Here is a 17,741-nt window from a genome sequence, read left to right as displayed (position 1 = left end):
CCCCCACAGAAGTATCAGAGTGGATTACAGGACATCAGGGAATAGCAGTATTGATGGTAAAGCTCTAGTTTTCAGCCTACTGCTTTTACAGATGTACGCTGTTTAAAATGCACCAGCAGCCTCATCCCGTGAACAAAAACAAACAAAAGCCCACTAAGCAGTTTTAGCTATAACCACCCTCATTTCTGAAATACTGCAGCTCACTGTCTTGCCAAACCATGACTATATCAAAAGGCTGTACCCTGCTCGTCAGGCCTCTTCCAATAGCAGTAATCCTGTCTGCATCATTCCATTGATTTTAACCTTTTCTTAAACTGCTTTTATGAAACACGCTATAGAAAAGACTGAGTTGAGTCCTCCGAGATTATTTAAGACCTTGTACATATAGACAACCTCACATGCCACACCTCCGGGCAGAAAGGGCATGTGTTTTGAATCACACTATATATAAACCAGTACCACTCTTGTAGGCTCAGGGGCAGCCTTGTCACCATCCTGGCCACCTGGCTCATTTGGAGCTGTGGAGGTTGGGGAAACATGTATATATCCTAGGACCACTGTATGTGACTGGGGACAAAAAGCCCCTGGCCTTGATGGTTCTTTAACATAAGAAAAGTCCTATTGAATCGGGACAATGGTCCATCTGGACGGTGCAAATTCAGCTGTCAGTATATGAAGAATGAAAGAAAAAACAATAAAGAATACCTATTTTAATGAAAATGGATCTTCTGTTTAAAAGAAATGGCTAGAAATATGCAATGTTTTAAATTTTACAAAATCAAGAAATGCTGCAAAGGAAAATGTTTGCAGAAAAAAAGATTAATTAATACATAGGAATGGAAGAGTGGAGAGAATTTTGGTTTTAAAGATACAAAGATTTTTTTTTTTTTACTCAAACATTTAAACCAACAGATCCAATGAATGTATATTTTAGGGACCCAGGAGGGTAATTAAGCATGTACATAAATGTTTAGCTTGGTTAGTCCCATAATAGAAGATACTATCAACTTACTACCATCTCTGTTAGTGTCACTGCTCTCAGGACAGATTTTCAAAAGTATTAAGAGCCACCACCTCCACAGTCAGTAACTAGAATACATCCATTTTGGAGTTTCTAACTCTAAAACCAACTGTTCATCAGTTGATGCCTTCCCTGTTCTAAAGGTCTGAAGATAAAATCCTCAATAATATGAGTAACAAAAATAAACATGACATGAAAAAAGCTTCTAGGAACAGATGACATCAATATAATTATGAAAACATATAAAAGGAAAGCACACTAAAACTATAGCAGTAATGGAGAAAAAGTTACATCAGCTGTAGAGTTAGAAAACACTATCAAAGCGTATCTGGTGTAACTAGTGACACGAAGTGGGGGAAAAGAGTAATGCGTAAGTCATAGAATGGTACTGAGTGAAGCAACGGGGTTTAGGAGAGCTGTGTGAATAAATTACTGAGACAAAATGTCACAATATCCAGGACTAACTTATATTAAAAAAAGAGAGAGACTAAAAGGATGTCCCAAACAAATTATGCATAAGTTCTTTGCTTTCTGGGTTTTATAAGATGAAGTGCTAATATGGTCCAATGAGGAGACGATGCATTTTCTAATCGTATTAATGTAAGCTAAAAATAGAGACTTCTGTACATGTGTAACCTTGACGTACAGTACAGTGTTTCTAATCCTTCAACTCCTCAATATCTGGAGTTGAGTTTTCCCAATGTTCATGGCAGAAACTGGCAAAAATCCCAATAAAGTGGTGGGTTTTCCTTATTTATGCCTTATTCATGTCTGACCAATTAACAAAACCAGCTATAAATAAAATTCTGAGTTCAACATGGTTCAGCGTCACATTTTAACAACCGTAGAGAGGAAGACTTGTTAGATCACAAGAACTGGAAACAAGAAGCATGTGCTTTGTTTTCTTCTCCACGGCTGCTTTAGGACATGATTACGATTACGTCAAACTGATGTGAGACTGTGGCTGATCCTTCCTCCCACCTTTTGTCCCAGCACATTTCTGTCTTCTTCCTCATGCCTAAACCAACACCGTAGGGGGACAGGCTCTGTGCTATGGCTGACTGTGCAATCAGTCAATGAATATCAACGCTGGCAGAAAAACAAAGAGTGACCGGGGGCAGGCATACTCTGTCTGAAAGCAGCTCAGATCAGCAAAAGCCAATTGTGAAATTACACCCTAGCTGTGCAGTGTTAGGCAAATCCCTTTACTTGTAAATGAAATCAGAAAATAAAATATTAGGTTTGATGGGATTAGGGGTAGGTCACCGGTGTACCAATAAATGTGGATTTAATATGATAGATGTGCTAACCAGCCTTCTTTCAGGCTAAATGTAGGAGTTCTTGAGCTTCTTTGTGGAAAAAATTAAATGGAGGCAACGGAAACTACATTCAAGGCAATAAACTGCAAGTATCAATGGAATAAAGTTATATGGTCAGATGGTCATTCCTCGAGACTGCCTGTAAATGCAGAACCTTTAAGAGGATTTCTTAATTGAGTTATATGTGCATTAAAGTAAGAAGAAAGCCTCTGGAAGAGGAAAAACATCCCACACATGGCTCTGAGAGGGAGCAGAGTGCCAGCACTTCCACAGCACAGCACAAGCTGGAAAGGCAGACTGGATTTCAAAGCAAGAAAATGCCTTCTGCTGTTTGGTCCTACTGTATCCAGGAAGACAAAATTGTTGTGTATATTCTTCATAAATAAGGAAGATGCCATAAAAAAGTCCCACATCTGAATTACCAATTTTTTCTCCAAATAGATACAACCCATCAATACTTCGAATATGGCCTTATCATTAGACCTGCAAGTCAACAAGCTACAGTTGATCTTCCAAGATATTTTGAGAAAATTAAATGTCTGAAATTACTATTTCACAGAAGTGAAAATGAATTTTTTAAAATTATTATTTTAGCTGATAAAAATGAATAAAATAATTTCAAATGCTTTAAAGACACAACAGCAAACTAATTTGGACTGTTATTATTAAGAGTGAAGTAAACTTAGTAAATAAAACACATATGGAGTCTATTAAGTATCTTGGTACACCAGAAAATTATCACACTGTGGGTTCATACGCTTAAGAATATGTTGGCTAAAGGCTGATATCTTAAGATCTGCTGTATATATAACAATTTCAGTAGTAATTTGGTTCTTATACTCAGGTATTTAGACTGCAAATGATTGGCTTTGTCATGCAGAGTATTAATATTGATTGCTCAAGCCCTCCAGACTTTGCCAGTCAGCAAGCTTGCTGATGTGCTAAGCGATTAGCTTTAAAAGCAATACTCACTGTGAAGACTTTCTCAGGCTGACCACGAGCTCGCATGTTTGTGTCGTGAATTTGCTTGAGTATCATCCAAGCTTCATCATGTTTTCCAACCTAAATGTTTGATCAAAACATTTCAACAATATGTACATACAGATGAAGATATTTACTATAGTCACTGAACAATTTTAATGCCTGTTATATAGAGGTCATGATGTAAACACAGAAATAATTTTGACTGGAATCTAAAAACCATTTGGAAAGTTATACCTCCAGCAAGAACCGCGGGCTTTCTGGCATAAAGGTGAGGGCTACCACGGAAGAGACACAGGGCAGTGCGCAGACGATCACAAATACTCGCCAGCTGTGGAACTGGTAGGCAGAGCCCATGCTGAAACTCCATCCTATGAAAGCAGAAATTCACAAAATGTAGAGAAATAAGGAGTATTGTACGTGGGAGTCTGCAGCTTCCTGGAGTTGCAAAATGATACCTGTATTTAAATGAAGCCTGACTGATCTCTTCTATTTCCACAAACATCGATGATTTCACAAATAATCTTACACTATGAATTTCAGCCTTTTGTATGTAACTAGTCATGCTGGAAAATGGCCGTATTATGCAGGGTGGGAGACTTCCTCACACAGGGATGAAGAAGCCTCTTTCAAGTCTCTTAGCAAAATCTGCATGAAGGTAGTTACGTGAACCAAACAGGGACAGCATCACATAAGAATACATATACAAAGAAATAGTTTTCTATGAATACTGGAAGAAGAGAGAATTAAAAATCTACACTCAGATGATATATTTTAAGGAATTGTACAGCCTTCCTTATTATTATTAACTTTTTCTACAAAGAGTTAATTTTAATACTCTTCATAAGAGTCTCCTAATGTAATACAGTGCAACACATAAAGCATTTACAGTGCCTAACTGCTGATTCCATCTTGTTCCAGAGCACTATACCACTCCTTAAATTTTGTTAAAAGTAAAGTGACACTCATCCCCCCTGCCCCATAACTAGAGGTACAGGAAAAAATACTCAGTATTTAAACTTCTATCTGAGATAAGCAACCTTAACACTGAAGTAGAGAGAGAATTAATGATTATATAAAGAAATTAAGAAAAAAGAACAACAAGAAAACAACTCTTCTCAGCTGAAAAATTGATTTTAAGATACCTCTGAGTGCTGACTAATAACATGCTGTAGAAGCCATTGTTAAACTATACTGAGAAGAACACAAAAGGAAATACTGGAAAACCTCTATGTGATACCGCAGGGCTGGTAGTCCAGCTTTTTAATAAATATTGATTGTTTGGTATATTATAACTGGATTATTGAAATGCTAGAATTGTAAGAAACCTAAGAATTTCTCTTAAGAAAGAGAAAAATATTATCAGGGTAACTACCTGGCCTTTTAGTTTGGCTTCAATACAGCAGAAATTTTCAAGTAAAATTTTCAAGGGTAACTTATTAAAAGATGAGTAGAAGATAAGAGTAATGATAAAGGACAGAAGAGGTTACTGGAAGAAAATGGAATCCTGGCTAATGAAAGAGCTGACGCCAGATTAATCTGATATATTTCTTTGCTAACATATTTTTCGAGACAAAAGACATGGTTAATTAAATCTGTCTGGATGTCGGTAAACAACTGGTACAACATGGTACCAATTGGCCTATTAAATAGTTCTTCAAAGAAGGTATTTATCTGTTAAATGTATACTGTATTTTGGAATTTAAAGATCTCATGCTGTGGATGATAAATACATTCTTGGAAAAAAAAAATCCCTTCTCATATTAAAGTACCTGCATGTTACCATACAAAAAATACAGTCAACCCATAATTTATTTTGTCCCTTTATCAATAGCTCTGTGAAACATTTTGATCTGTGGACTTGGGAACCTGTTTTTCTCGTCTCCTACAAACTTGCTGTGTTTCTGAAATTATATCAGCTTGCTCTACAGCCTCATTTAGCTATGCCATCTTTAGCCCAGGAAGAGAGAGGTAAAATCAATGACAGTGTTGGCAATGAGCTTACTTTTTTTAAGTAAGTCTCCAGATAAACATACCTTCCCCCTCCACAGTTCCCTCCAACAAAAAGAGGCTGTCTAAAATTTAATATTAAATTTTATTCCAAAATAAAACTTGGAATGAAAATTTAAGATTAAACAATACAAACAAAAAAGCATGTAAAGTATATTAAAATTTACTTTTTACTGATTTTTGGAAAATGTCAACTTTTGATCTTTTGGAATTTCAAATCTTAAATAATATGGGTATACTTTACATCTAAATTGGAAAGGGAAGAAAATAAAGAAGGAAAGGTTTACAGTGAGTTAATAAGGCAATTAGAAACCATACCTGTGTTTTGGGTATTGTGTACACATTCTATTGTAATCATTAGAATAATATTCTTCATTATATATTCTAAACTATGGTACAAAATCACCTGATACAGAACTCACAAAATTATTTCCTTTTGGTTAAGTTAATTTTCGGTCTGAGCAGTGAGCTAATCTGACTTGCTGGGCAGCCGTGCAACTGCTAGTGCCATGGGGAAGGCGGCACAGGATGGGGGGCTTCATCTCTCAGAGCAGCACGGTCAAGGTACTGGCTCTTGTTGTCATTAGAAACTGTCCCAGAAATACACAGAGCCACTGGTACATTTAGACAATCTGCTATTCACTGCTCTGGTTTATGTTTTATGAGACTGAGCTGCATAAAGGGCACTTCTGTGGTAAATGAAATCAACCTGGCTTTATATCTGTTACAAAACAACAGCAACATCTTGTGCTCTGTAGCCAGTCTTGGAAAATGCTGGTGATAACTTATTTTAAGGTGTCATTTATTAATGTAAGTGAACCATGCTACACAATTAAAAGCAACGAGGGCACTGTTCATCCTGCTGTCATCCTGACAACCTGCAAAACATCTTTTTTACTCCTCAAAATATCTGGGGGGCATGTCAAGTGAAATGTTCATTAAGTTTTTTATTGCTCTTATTCCATCTTTTTCTGCATGTATTGTATCAGCTGCTGCAATTTATCTTGTGATTTAACATATCTGCTGAATTAATGATAATAGTGAATGTCAGGATTATAAGAAGCAATTGGTAGAAAAAAAGCCAGCTGCAACACAGCTTTCTTAAGGCTGCTCTCAAGAAAGCACCAGCACTAGATCAGCAGAACACACCTATATTTTGAAGGCAGAGCAAGTTTAGATTTATTCTTACGTTTAACACATCCCATTTTCCTAGGTCATGAGCTAATCTGGAAAATTGAGCCATTAGAGTAGCTCTGAATTTAGCTCAGAAAGTGGCTTTCATTCCTATTGTACATAAGTCTTGAAACCAAATGGAAGTGTGTTCTTGGCTATAACTCAATTTGCTTCTCCCTTCCCTGGTTTATGACACAATAGCAAAGACAGCAGCTCTACACGGTTTCTTTCAGAGCACTGCACAGCAACCTAGAGCTAAACTTCACCCTTGCTCCCTGGCTATGTCGTATTCAAGAGTCATTAATCTTGAAAACGGTGGCAATTCCCAATGTTTTATGAATTACTATAACACTTGGCCCAAATGCATCTTGGGAATGATGTGCTGTAGAGCAACGTAAAATCCGCAATGACTGAATCTGAAGCTGCTGCAGCAACCTTTGTGCCAAATACCACCCTCTCACTTTACTGACTGCTGGAAAAGGCCAAGTGAATCACAGACAGGGCAATTACTGATAACAGAAACACAGCAGCACACAGCAGAGCAAAACCAGAATGTACAAGATGCTAATCTATATCTAATCACCAATTTATATGTTGAATTCAATGTTAACAAAATTTTCCCTTCCAACACAGCATTTCATCTGCTCCATAATAGTAATAAATTAAAAGGATATTATAAACAAGTTCTTGCTCCAAAGGAGAGAAAAGAGCATTTCTGTCATAGACTTTCTGAATAAATATAGAGGTAAACCTGCCCATATTATGCTGAATTTTATAAATGTATATTACCTGATAAACAGTGGTATCTTCAAGGACAAGGATCGTCTTTTACAGTGGCTAGGTTACTAGAGAACAGACTAATGGGGATGATTTGCTTAACTTTCCAAAATGAGGTCTGAAAGAGAACTTGATAGCTCTCTACATATCCATAAGGGTTACACTAAAGTGCAATGTGGGCAATGAAAAATATGGGTGCTTACAGGCTCTCTATAAATACTGGCTGACAAGGGGAAGGTTTCTAAATACCAGAGGAATAAAGTTGTGAAACACCTTTATAAGAGACTGATGTGGGCAAAGAAAGCCTAACGGAATGTAGGGATTTTATAGCATGGTTAGCTAAAGACCGACCATACTTGGTAACAATTTTTGTTAGTCATTCAGTAGGAATCAGAGGCACTAGATTCATGGCAACGTCAGAAATTGTCAAAATCCAAGTTTGCATAAGCTTCTCTCTTTTGATAGATCAAAGGAGGGAGTAGATGCAAGAATATCCCTAAAATTAGGGGCGGAGGGGAAAGATAGCCAAGGAATTTATAGGAGTTCATAGACTCGACAGATTCTTCTGCAGAATCCTTTCAATGATTTTATAACTTTTCTTAGTTCTGTTTTAACACACAATCTTTGGTCAGAACTCAGCTTTCTAGACTCAATTTTTAATGTTTTAAATTTGAAAAATTTCCAGTAATTAAGATGTGTGATTGCTCTAAATTGCCATGTGGTGGCACTGATACCGCACGTAATACAAATAATAAGTAAAAAATTTCTGCAGAAAGACTTCTGCTATTAAATAATGTTGTTTTGTTGAGTATTTCCCAAATCTAAGCTACGTCAGAATTAGAAGGAGGACTGGAAATATTTTGCAGCTGGCAGTACTGAAACACATTATTATTGCACTTATATTTAGTCTGTCTTGGCATTACCAAGTTTAACTGTGTGTGACATCTAGGATTTGAGCCCATATATTTTAGTGGTACTGATTAGAATAGTAGTAAAACATCACTGAAACTGAAAAAAGTAGTTCAGGTAAGTTATATAGCTGAGGAAGCTCAGTCAGACATTTTTACAAGACTGAGCAAAACACATGATTTCCAACCAATGCAGAAATCATGTTTTCAGAATTATTCTGTACTTGTATTAATGTGAAATTCCAGTAACACAAAGTAGAACGCTTGTCTTTCCTGTGATTAGATTAATAATATCGCATGGGAAAGGCGGTGTTATTTTTAGCCTATATAGACAGTTAGATACTCTACAAACCCACTGGCTCAGCAGGTCAGCTGCTGGTAATTTCTGCAGAGGGATTCCGGAAATAGCTGACGTGTGGCAGGCCATGATGGGGGTATCTTAACAAAGGTGCCTGCAGAAGACTCTCTAACTCTCATCTGCGTCTGCCTGGCTCTCTAGCTGATGCTGTTAGTCCCTGGGAACCATGAGGATCAACAGTTCAATGAAAGAAGTAAGTAATAAACAGATATATTTTACAAATACATTAAACTCAGACTTGGTCTGCTGACACTTAAACCTATGAATAAAAGGAACAAGGCATTGTCTAAAGACACATTTCCTCTCTCGCAGAGGAGGGGGTTGTTAACCACTGACACCCATCACTTCCCTGTGCTGGCCTTGATCTTCTGAAGACCTGAGATTATCAGGTCTCCGATCGCTCCGGTAACATCATCTGCCATTCAGATAAGCCCCAGGACAGCTGCAAGCAGGGCTGACCTCACATAGAAAATAATGTGCACTCTAATAACATCAGACACAACTCCTCTATCCAGTGCATGGCACTGTAGTCCAGGTGAGGTCTCCAGGTGTAGTACCTCTGAATAGTGACATCAATAATCCACTTTTAAAATGTTTCTAATACCTGCTATAGTACTGCCCAGTTTTACTTTTCATTGAGGAGGAAGTTTGTATATCCCCATAATTCAGACAATGATATAGTATGATACATGCCCAAAATTTGAGGTTTAGTAATGATATGTCAGCCTTTCATTTAACCTTACATATATTCCATGCAGAATATAGCACTTTTGGGTTTGTTTCCTTGCTATGGAAATGCTAATATATCTGTGACAGGCCAGTTAGAAAACCCATAAAAAATAGTTTCAAATCAGAATACCTAGCAATGCCGGGGGAAAAAAAGGCAAGGGAAGCTTGTAAGTCATTGTGTGCATGGATTGCAACGGTCTGTCTGAAATTTGACTTTCATTTGGCCCTAAAATATGGCTGTATCAAGATGCTGTGACTCACAGTAGCCAGTACAGGCAAGAAGTTAATCTCTGAAATGGCAGAAGAGATGAACAGATGTAATAATGTAAGAGAATTAAAGCAGCAATTCCAAATAAGAGAACTGCAGGCACCCAACAGCCTGGTCATGTCATCTGTCTAATCTTGGCAGATGCTAGAGGTGGCAAAGGATGTTTAATCAGTGGTCTATTTATGATTAGGAAATCAGGATCTCACTTGTCGTCCTAGCTAGATAAACGTGAATACATGTAGGGACTTGAAGTCAGCTGTTGTCAGTACTGAGCCTAGTGGGAATAGCATGTCTGTACCTTGACTTCAACAAAGGAAGCTGTTCTTGCACTTCAATTTTCTTTACTGGGAAGGATATTGGGCCAACTAAATAAAACAGAGATGTGAACAAGGCAAAATCACTCTTTAGCAGTTCACATTTTACGAAGTCTTACAGGGCAGAAGGGAAGTTATACAGAACCAGAGAGAAAGGACTTGCAAACTGAATTGACCATTATAAATTTTCTGCATATTCACCCCATATTCTCCCCTTCAGTGGACTATTCCAAAGACACAATAGTTGTAACAAACAGTGGCAAAAGAGTAGAAAGAGGCAGCTTAGGGCATTTTCCGAACTGGTTTTGCCTCTTCTGCACTTACTATATGACTGAGAAAGGTATGATAACAAGAGGATTCCTGTACACTTCACAGAGCTGGACAAATAACCTTTTTACTTATGCCAAGCAGCACTGAAACAAATAAATTTTAATCATTACCTGTATACACAAAAAGCATGTTAAAAAGAAAAAAAGAAAAAAGATCTTGGGTAAATGCACTTTGCAGGGAGCATTCTGGTTTGAATGGCAGCTGTAAGACTTAGCTGGCAGCAAACCAGCTGACAGGAGATAAGGATTCCTCTCCCTCTTAAGTTATTTGTCTTACATATAGGTATACATGTTTGTTTATTCACTTTAGTTAGTCTCCAAGCCACCACTCTCCCTAACGTCATCCAATTACATGGCAAGTTACTGGCACTCTGCAGTGTTTTATTGTGTTTTTCTGTGTATTTATATGCTGCATCTCTATCTATAAAACAGGAATAGTAATACTTACATAGGTTAAGTCTTAACTCAGTGCTGGAAGATCTCAGTAACACTGAAGAGGCATGAAAATAAGAGAAAAATCAGAGCCAAAGTATACAGAGTTTGGGAGAAGACTGTACTGTCCAAATCCATAAAGACAGACTATGACAAGAAATGCAGAGCCATCACCCCATGAGGGGAGACAGAAAGGATAAATATCACATTTGTACAAAACTCTCTACGTGGTTTCTTGCTATACCTGCACCTCATTCCTAAGGGAATTAGGGTTGTTCTCCAATAGCTGCTTGGCCCTGGAGAGGTGCTCAGCTGATGTGGGTTCATCACACAGAGCTTTGTGAGCTTTTCCTAGATTGATCCCCTGATTTAAACTATTTGTTACACCCATCGATATGATACAGCATGAAAATAAGAGCTAAGAGCAAAGCATTCCACTTACAGGAAAGGAACAAAGGATGTCACTGCTGAGGAGTGGAGACAACCTTGTGGCCCTCCACTTCTGTTTGTTTAACTTTGGCCACTTAGAATTTTCCATTCTCAAAATAGGGAGAAATAATAGAAATGCATTTTGCTAAGATGTCATGTTGATGTAAATGTCTCCACCTGGCCACCGCCATGCAGGATCCAATTTTGCACCTTAGCAATCCTGAATACAAACACAATGCAACTATCCTATAGGGCTGGAAACCTACCAAATCTCAAAGCACTTCAACACAGAATTGCAGTGTCTTGACTTTGGTCACCATTAAGAGTTTCGTCTCTGTTCTGAGTCATTTTGCCAGACTTCAGACACCTGTTACCAGGAATCAAGCCTGAATAACTTCTACGTGGCTTCATTCTGAATGCAACTATCGTTATAATCCTTGGGAAGTGGGTGTATCCTCATTCATTACAGTCCCTGGATAATGAGCACAGGTTTTGAATATTTTCCAGGGCAAATCTGTAATTTTCTGCTTAGATCTTAAATCAGTGTTTCTAAAACATTCTACTTGTGTGTCTTCAAAATGGCTTTCTTCCTGGCTACCTCATACTTTATAAAATACAAATCAGTGCAAAAACTCTCTTAAAACTTATGTTAATTGTGTATTTCTGAAATTTAAAATGAGAAACACCATCTTGCAATTGAAATTATTAAGTGAGTAAAAATGCGTATTCCAGGCTAGAATGTTCTGCACTTCCCTGATGTACATTCATGACCTTTTTTCAGAGAAAACTGCCCAAGACTACTAGAAATTAATGCAGATGGGCACAGGTCAAATTTTGTCCAGGGTTCAGATGCAAAACTTGAGAAGAGCTGTGATTTGTAATCAAAAGCTCAAATGTTTAATTTCCCTATAAATGGCTGCTTTTGACACATTTCTGCACCTAAATTGGATTTGGAAAATTTTCTCCTTTTTGTTAAAGATCTGATATATATCTACATCTGCTTGTAAGTAGAGAGATTAGGACTCATATGGCACCCTCCTCAGTCCTATGGAAACCAATGCTTGCTGTAAGTGCTTGGATGTAAGATTCTTTTATACATACGTTTGCAATTTTCCTGATGCCTTTGTAATACTATGGAGTCAGAAAAAATCAAAAGTAGTGCTGAGGTGCAATAGGTCAGTGGTTTGTGACCTTCCTGAATTTAATGACCACTAGACATTTTTCAAATGGATATGTAGAGTCCTACATGGCTAACTAAGGTCTATGGATGAAAGATTGATTTGTCTTAATTATTTTTATGGGCATATAGCCTAGAAGCATTTTATGAAATCCCCGTTATTGAAAACCACAGCAGTAGCTGGCAGCATCTGGAAAGAAAACTAAATCAAAGAATGGTCTAAGAATTTTCTTAGCTTAACAACGAGTTAAAAAGTGAGCATAAAAATTAAAATGTATTTTTCCAATACAAGCAAGATCTATTCAATAATTACACTGAGTTCACATTATAGTCCAAAGGGGAATGGAGACTGAAGAACTGGAAAGATGATATTCTAATTACTCACATATTAAAAAAATCAACCCAGAATAGGCCACCAAGGGTTAATATTTAGCTGATACCATCAAAAATCTCATTACAAGCACTGTGGTACATAATTGATCTGACTGTTTGGCTGACTGAGTCAGTGGCCCCGGAGATTTATGTACTCATGCAGTTCTGCAAAGCCCTCACTTGGGTCTGGCTCTGTGCAGCTGTTCAGTGAAGGCACTTCACAATCCGCAAAACAAAGAGGTAAAATCTGCTGGCCATGACTCTGACAACATCATAACTTACAGGCTCGTCAGTCTAAGAAGAAAAGGCCATGTCATGCTTTCCAGAGATGACGGATCAAACAGATGCAACTAATGTCAAAAATAGTGGGGGAGAGCACATGTTAAAAGATACTGCTGTCAGAGCTTAAAAATATCATGATCAGTGTCAACATTGAGGGTCTGCAATCAAATGTCACTAAAACGTGCTTCAAATCTTGTTTGTATGACCTTACTTTTGATTTCTTGTAAAGATTTCTACCTCTCGTCTCCTACATGTACTTAGTGGTTTCCACTACTTTATTGTACTACACCTAATTAAGAATTGAAAAATGGTTGGCTAATGAAGTTTGAAACATCTGTTTGGACAGTGCTAAAGAGTACAGTAAGAGTAAATCATCAACAGCAGACAAAATTCACTTTTATAAGTAGACAATGTAAAATTGCCAAATGCCCTTTGCAGCAGTCGTTATGAGCCAAGTCTGAAAGAAAACACTTGTCTGCAACAAAATCTGATTATATTGTTGTCCTACCAATATGCAAAACACAGATACAGTGATCTCTACAGATTTCTGTGTGGTGCCCTCCATGGCCTAGCCATAGCTCTGAGCTCACAAGTTGCATTATATTTGGTGTGACAAGTTGTTGTAGACACTACTAACAGCAGCTGTTAAATGTGGAAGCTAACTGAAAATGTAAGTGTTCCTGTCCTGGTCCAGGACTTCCAGTGATTTATGTGCGTCTGGACTAAGGATATTTAAACGATGGGCTCACAGTGAAGAAGAAAAGAGAAGCAATTAATCAAAAAAGACAATCAGAAAAAGGCACAATAAAACAGTGCAGTTTATGAAAAGAAAATGGCGCCTATTTATCTAGCCTAACTTTTACAAACAAAACAGCCATTGAAATGCTGGAACATTTTCTGAAGAACACAGAGAGGACATGTCTTTTACCAGTGATGTGCATTTTACCTTTCGCATGCTGCTGCAGCGTAACAACAGAGCATCTATGCAATTCAAGAAACTCTTTCAAAATTTATTATATTTTATTTGTTCAAAAGTTGTTGCAAGAAAAATCTTTTTTTTAATGAGCATTTCAGTGTTGTGATTTAAGTCTCATCTCCTTTTTTGCTATTTAATTTATCTCTTCTTATCTTTTTTTTTTATTTTAAACAAAAAGGAGCAATATCCTATCACTGAGAGAGAGACAGATAGATCTAATAATTAGATCAGATGTGCATTCTAAGAATCATCTTCTAATCTAACAGCAGTCTATTAAACAAACCTGGTCAGTTGAATACATGGAGCTTTTCTGTACATACTGTGAACCATGGGTCAGAAGTCCTGGATTCAAACTTTGGTCAAACACTTCCAACACAAATATTACTTGCACTCATAAATCAAGTACTAACAACCCTCAGTTATAATCTATCACAGCTATCCAAGTGGTGGTTGTGGGGAGGTGGATTTTGCTTACGGAGAGGCAGTCGCAGTGTTTGAAATGTAGTTATCAAAGCGAACAAGGAAAATATGATATATTAAATAAACAGAGAATTAGATTCTATTTTTCTTTTTATAAAGCTTCATGACTTCCTTACAGAGTCTAGAATATCCAGATATCATGAAGGAGTCAGATGCTTATATCTGAAATACATAAGTTTCCTGTGGGAAAATAAAACAATCTAAAAGCCTTACCTTGATCTCTTTAGCTGTGATTCCTCACTTTTTTATTATATGGTGATGCTGCCTTCAGGAAACAACTAGGAGGGGGGGCAAAACTTTCAATGCCCCAAAACAAATAGCCCCTGTACTAGAAAGGAAACAAGATAATACAGACTCAAACAGCAAGAGAGGAACAGAGAGTGGTAGAAAGCAGCATCTCCTCACCTCGGCCAGCATCAAAGCTGAGGAGATCAGGAACTGAAACCTCAGCCCAGAGCCCTCACTACCAAATCTTGCTGTTTCTCTTTGCTCATTTTATACTGTTTTCTGCTGGCATCTTTGGAAAGTGTAAAAATACAGCCGTGTTGGGAATATTAAGCAGACAAACACCATAGGGGAGGTAGATCAGTTTTTTCCCATATATTTGTACAGGTCCCTCCTCTATAAATATGAGCAGAAAGAATATAGTCAGATGCTGTATTCAGATACTCAGATACACATGGATAATTGAATATACCTTAATCGAATTATTTTCACTGAAGTAGGCATGATTTTCAAAAGTAACATTTAATATTTTTCTTTGAAGAAAAGTATAAACAAGCTTCCTGAAAAAGAAATCCAATGACATTCTGCAATTGATTATGTTCATTTTATTTTAAAGGCAACTGCACTGCAAATTGAAAAATGATATTCCAGTTGTATAACCAATCTACAGACAGAATATATTATTGAAGTGAAAAGAAACTATTACTAAAAGGACAATCACTAACTCCTTCAGAGTAGACAGTTTTATAAACCAGACAAACAATATGGAAGTATGGCCGACAAACTTGTACTCTTGTACTGTGTTCCAGAGGAAATTAATATATTTATGTATCTGAATAATCATAGAGTAAGACCAGTGACCTCTTCTTTTGCCCATCTGTACAAATTACGTGAATTTTTCATCTGTTACAGACCAATCACAAAACCAAAACCTTTTTTGTCTTTTTGACATTAAAAATTTGAACAAAGAACGAATCTCATCAGATTAGCATCTTACTTGTTTCCGGAAGTGAAAAGCAAGGGTTATGCCTGACTCTGCAGACATTTCTGATGGCCGGCCACTGGCCAGACTTCTAAGGCAGCTTCATTAACTTGGATGTAATTTTTCTTAATTTATACTCAAAGCCAATTCATTGTGAGAAACTGAGTTTTCATTAAAACGAAGGTTTCTGTGGAAAATGATGTTTATGGCATTAGACAGTGGTGTTTATGGCAACAGTCTCTTCACCTGTCTGTCAGTTCCTCCACCAGCATCATTTAAAGCCATTGACCTATTTCAGCCAAACCTGACAGGAAGAAATAGTCTCAAAGATAATTACATTCTCCAAAGCACCGTGAAATGCACTGCCCAGGCAGAGGGGAGAGACCCCATCAGAGAACAGAGGAAAAGGCAAGAGAAGCCAGCGGTCCCTCAGGGATGCTGCGGCCAGCCTGGGGGCTGGGACCACACCGTGGCCGCGCCATCCATCGGCTCTGGCACCAGTCTGACCGAAGCCAAAACATGCTGCCTCCTCCCTGACAGCAGCTAGACCGGAGCAGGGCTGTAATGCAGCAGGGAGCATGGTGAGGGTGTGGGAAGCTGAGTGTTTCTTATTGCACTGGTGTTAGGGACAAGAAAGGGCAACTGTAGAGACTATAGCAGAAGGGGATCTGGAAAAAGCAAGGGGAAACTTAAAGTACTGCCATGGTGCCTTGTAAGGGATATAGGGGAAGACTGGAGAGAGAGGGGTCACAGGGACATTGACAGAAACCCCTCGGAAACTGGGCCTCATAACTTCTCTGCTCATAAAACAACTTGTTAGTTTTTTACTGAACCTCTCAATAAACAAATTTTGTCTTTCACAGTCAACCTAAAGAGCCCAGGAGAAGGTTATATCTGAAGCTCACTAATGAGCATCTTTAGTGCTCATTAAGTAGATGTACTAAAAGCTACTTAAGCTTCTAACGCTTGCAAATATAAACATTTAAATGACCATATAAAACCCTGCATTAGGGCACAGAAAATAGCAAACTGATAAACAAAGTGATTTGTTTTGCTTTCCTGGCTGGATTTGCATAAGCAGCTGTTCTAAATTCTGCTGTGTTCTGTCATTCTTGTTGTTCCTAAAGACGAAGATTTTTTAAAAGTATACACATTCAGTATAATCTAATTTCATAGGATTATTTCAAATGAAGAGCAATTCGCAAGTAGGAGTTGATAACTCAAGTTAACATTAAAACTGCCTCGTACCCACTTCAATTAACTCGGATTTAAAAAGTATAGATATCGCTTCAGCCTGCAGAGTACCAGATTAATGGAAGTGCACTAAGTATGGGGGGAAGCACAGCACAGTGGGGATCATTTTGCCTCTTTGTGGAGTGCAAAACAGATCAACACATGTTGCATTACGTAGTAGATGCCTTTATGTCTGATCTATTCCATTTGTTCAGCATGACACAGTCTCATAGCAAATGCAGATTCAATCTTAATAAGCTCCAACTTCTTTTAAATCTCAAACAGTATTTTTCATTGGTTAGGGTATCCATAGATTCATGGATTCTGAAGACAGAAGATGTATCAGAAAGGCAATTGTATACAGAAGGCAAAATTGAAGACCTGCTCTTGGTTTTAAAATTTGGATCAAATGTTTCCTCCAAGTTAAAAAAAAAAATTTGATTTAAAATTCTGCAGATTTATTAGTGTATTCATGGGCTTTTTACAACTGGGAAAAGACATATGTAGCTCTTCCCCAGGCCATCTTCTTTGGCACCTTTCTTTGCACTGCACAACTAATAAAATTCAGAGATCTTCTGCAGAGAACAGAAGCTACTGTGTAATAGAAAATGGAGCCTTGGGCTCAGCTTTTTCCAAAGCAGCTGCTGCCATGGCTTGGGTTTGTTCTTTTTTAACCACCATGAAAAGGCAGCCTAGTAGGGAAAGGTTTGAGAAAAATAAGAAAAATAATGTTTTTTAAATTGAGAGTCCAGAATTTTCAAGATTAAAGAAGGAAAGACTTTTTCATTTCTCTTTCTACCAGTGCAGGGTTATTCATTAGAGAAACCTTCTGTCTTCCTTTTGGAGCTACCAACTAGAATAATTTGATAGACAGGCATTTTCCCACACGTGCTGGGAATGTCTGATGCTGCTCCTTTTTATTTTTCTCCTTCCCTTCCCTTCCCTTCCCTTCCCTTCCCTTCCCTT

At 37.7% G+C, this 17,741-nt stretch overlaps 1 protein-coding gene across 1 annotated transcript in view; it reads right to left on the bottom strand.

Annotated features, from left to right (window-relative positions):
• SV2C (synaptic vesicle glycoprotein 2C) overlaps positions 1-17,741 on the bottom strand; it is an 84,113-nt gene that overhangs the window by 19,617 nt on the left and 46,755 nt on the right. The window contains exons 4-5 of the mRNA XM_009280290.1: positions 3,559-3,692; positions 3,313-3,402 (exon numbers count right to left, since the gene is read on the bottom strand). Coding sequence (XP_009278565.1) covers positions 3,313-3,402; positions 3,559-3,692 — 224 coding nt within the window. The remainder of the gene's footprint in view (positions 1-3,312; positions 3,403-3,558; positions 3,693-17,741) is intronic.

This window comes from Aptenodytes forsteri, unplaced genomic scaffold, assembly GCF_000699145.1.
Source record: "Aptenodytes forsteri isolate BGI_AS27 unplaced genomic scaffold, ASM69914v1 Scaffold387, whole genome shotgun sequence".
Taxonomy (NCBI): domain Eukaryota; kingdom Metazoa; phylum Chordata; class Aves; order Sphenisciformes; family Spheniscidae; genus Aptenodytes; species Aptenodytes forsteri.
This window is presented reverse-complemented; position numbering and strand designations above follow the sequence as displayed.